A 3,588-nucleotide genomic window follows, 5' to 3' on the forward strand; every position below is an offset into this window, starting at 1 on the left:
GAAGTGAATATCATAAAGATGCCACTATCATGAAAAAAACGATATAGGGAGTCGAATCTTCATACTCCAGGCCTTTGGTACTATCTTCATCTTTGCAAAATTTATTTGCATTACAATTCTATAACAAATGGAGAAGCCTAAAATGGTGTAGCATGGGTACATGGGTTGTTTCTTAAAGGAACAATTTGTTTTAGTATTTCATTTTATGCTGCGATAACTGGGTCATACCACTGCCATTCCCGGGTAACATAAGGAGAGAATTAGGTTATTACCGGTCACAACCTAATGAAGAACAGTGGGTTTAACTTTCTGTATGAGAATATGAGATTGAAAATCCAATTTGTTCACTATTACATTCAAGGTCGAATGTTTTTTGTCTGACAATCCTAAATGCGAACTACATTTCAATTCATGAAGTAATAACAGATTACACATCCCACTTTACTGAACTGTAATTAAAAGATTTGTTAAGATCAGCCCATTGTTCTTCAGGTCTACTTGGTCCCTCAATGTTAGGCCGAAGAAAATCATGCACATTTCAGAATTCATTATTAGAGAATTAAGAATCATATTACCTGTTCTCTTCCAACCCAATGTTTCTAGAGGACTTAGGCCTTCATTTTGTATGCTCTCAGCCAACATGTTCCACAGTTTTTGACTTCTCACTGCAAGCTCCCATATATCACTTCCAGGTGTTTTGTGAGCCATCCATATATAACCCTGCCCTGGCATCAGCTCAAAAGCAAATGTTCAATCAGGAAATCTTAAAGCTAAACAAGGTTTGTGAAAAGAAAGAAAGCCATATAGAGCAAACATTGAAAGTCAATATGAAGATTCGAATCATGAAGGGGTTCCTGTTTCTCATCAATTGAAACAGCATTAACCATTAACTTCCAAACAAAGCAATAAGTCATCCTCAACAGAAGTGTACATGTTCAACTATTGCTTTCATGTTGCACAGCTGAACTTCATGTAATTTTTACACCCAGAAGAAGAAAGAAGACATGAAATTCCAAAAAAAGGTAAAACAATTTGACAATATGATCTTTCTAGTCCAATACTTTACAAATGAGGCAATCCATACAATTTACCGGCATTGGACAACCATTAAACCATGATGAATGAGCCACTTTCACATGGACCCTATTAATCACACCTTCGGGACCAACTGAGCATCACCACCTAAACCCTGCCTAAAAGAATTTTGATTCTTCTCTTTCAATTGGTCCATGATGTGGCTCCAAGAAAATTTTATAGGAACTTCAACCCTTTGCAAACAATAATCTTTTCCACAACTACGACAAGTCAACCATGCTCTTTCAGATTACCAATACAAGCTGGACAAGGCCAGGGGTGGTGCTCGGGTTCAAAAGAAAGCACGATAAAAAAATGGTTGACGAATTCCATGTCTACCTCACACAAGAGGGAGATTCGAGGAACAAGACACCAACCCAATCTACAACTCTGTCTCTGAGGCATATCAAAAGTATTGATCTTTTGAGAGACATTGAGTCTTCCAGATTTCCACAAAAGATTGAAAATTTCTTCTAGTTTAAAAGAAATGCATGGTAAGGATTATATCTTGATAAATATTATATCATTTCTAGGCCCTTAATCAGGATATTATACCTATTCAATGAAATTGTTTGAATCTAGTTTCATAAACATCTATTTAAGGCCGGGGAGTGGGGTAAGCCTAAGACCATACAACAGTACAATACTAAAACAATGAATGCCATCCTAACTATATTTGGGATAGAAAGCTGCCCTCTGACCTTACACCCACTTCATCCAGTTCAATGATAGAACATGTATTTAAAACTACACTAGTTTGATGATCTCAACTATGTGATCTGCTGTCAGCAGTTCTTTGATATTAAGTAGAACAAATGATAACTGAAAGAAATGTAACTCATCAGATGCTCATGTATTTGAGTGGTCAGGATCCCCTGGAGAGTACACCTGCTAAACACCATCAGGTGTATGGAACAAGAATTACGGGTATTCTGGTCACTGAATTCGAAAACTTAAAAATGACCAAAACACCCTATGATGTGTTTCCCCTAACTTTGTACATGACACGCAGAGCTATTCCAGAGGATTCAAGCTTTGTAAATGGGAGGTAGTCTCTCAATTTGGTGGTCCAGATTATAAAAAGGAAGGCGACCGTAATCTCCAATCAAATAGTGTTATACACCAACTTCCTTATGGCTCCATCGGAAAGGGAAGGGAAGGGAAGTAAAAGTTAAAGAAAAATAAAATGGATTAGAATATGAAAATCAAACAATGAATGTGTAACTAACTCAAAACACTTGTAAATTATAGTATTTAATTTTTTTTTAAATTTCAACCAAGTTCCTTGGATTATAATATGCAAATCAATAATCAATTTGAAATTTTTAATTACCATTTCTGTAAGATTTTAAGTTGATTACACCATCATCATTACAAAATGTTCCACTTTCTTATTTAAATTTTAACAAACTTCACTTCCCTTCATTTTCGGTTTCTTGCAACCAAACGAAGCCTATATGTAATTATGTAACACAAAAATGTCATCTTCTAAGCTTGAATCCTCTGGAAGGCACTTTCCAGGGATAGCTCTGCTTGATCACCCATCAATAATCATTTGGGGAATCTGCGATTCATAGTGAAGAAAAAAAAGTTAATTTTTGTCCCCAAAATTAACTATAAACTTCTTCAATTATCATTCATTTTCCGCAGTCAAACATAATCACAGGCTGAAACTGGTATCAAAACCTTTATTCCAGGGAAAATCCAAACTACTAGTAAAAAAATAACTAAAAATAAAAAAAATAACAAAAAGGGGGAAAAGAAATCCACCAAACTAACAAGAAGCCAAAGTGATACAGAGAAATTCCAATATTAAGGAAACAAGTGGAAGCTTACCAGCACCAGTGGCACCAGCGCAAGGCACAGCTGCATCAACTAAAGCGACAGAAAGATCCGATTCATGTAGTAACTGTCTAGCGATCGTCAAACCGATTATTCCGGCACCGACGATCACAACATCGAACTCCAATGAAGAAGAAGAAGAAGAAGAAGCGTTAACAGAGCTCAAAGCCTTAGTTATCGAAATGTTTCGAACGATATAAGAGCGAAAACGAAGAGGAAGAGGTTCAAATACGTTGTTTCGACTTGGAAATCGAGTGTTGTTTCTTCCATGGAAGCTCGCCGATTGGAAGGCCAAGCCAGAGATGCTGCTTAACGAGATCGCCATAATTAGTTGCGGCAGGGACACAATACTCGACTCCAGTCACTCTCTGTTTGAAGTTTCAACGCTTAGAGCGACCGAAAAAGAACTGAGATCGAGTCAACCCTGCATCACCCTGAATGGGTTTTATTAAGGGAAATTGCGTGATTACTCACTATTGGGTTTGTTTTTACAAAAATATCCACATTATGTTTAGCTCCACATATTTACACAAAATAAGTTTAAATATTACAAATATACCCAGAATATTATTAATTATACGTGTTTTATCATATGCCTACAAATTAGGCATGTATTCTCCTGCAATCCGGTTGTAAATTTTCCAATTTTGTTTTAGTTTCCTCTAATTGGAT

At 36.3% G+C, this 3,588-nt stretch overlaps 1 protein-coding gene across 3 annotated transcripts in view; it reads right to left on the reverse strand.

The window, feature by feature from the left end:
• LOC122083611 (glycine oxidase) overlaps positions 1–3,340 on the reverse strand; it is a 9,429-nt gene extending 6,089 nt beyond the window's left edge. The window contains exons 1-3 of one of the 3 annotated variants that reach the window (XM_042651480.1): positions 3,149–3,340; positions 2,911–2,983; positions 576–725 (exon numbers count right to left, since the gene is read on the reverse strand). In XM_042651480.1, the coding sequence (XP_042507414.1) occupies positions 576–725; positions 2,911–2,983; positions 3,149–3,241 (316 nt within the window). In that variant the 5' untranslated portion in view covers positions 3,242–3,340. Of the gene's footprint in view, positions 1–575; positions 726–2,910 lie in introns of all 3 variants that reach the window. The other 2 variants (XM_042651479.1, XM_042651478.1) reach the window with 2 other exon arrangements.
• Positions 3,341–3,588: the final 248 nt, after the last annotated feature.

This window comes from Macadamia integrifolia, chromosome 7, assembly GCF_013358625.1.
Source record: "Macadamia integrifolia cultivar HAES 741 chromosome 7, SCU_Mint_v3, whole genome shotgun sequence".
In the NCBI taxonomy this organism is placed as follows: Eukaryota; Viridiplantae; Streptophyta; class Magnoliopsida; order Proteales; family Proteaceae; genus Macadamia; species Macadamia integrifolia.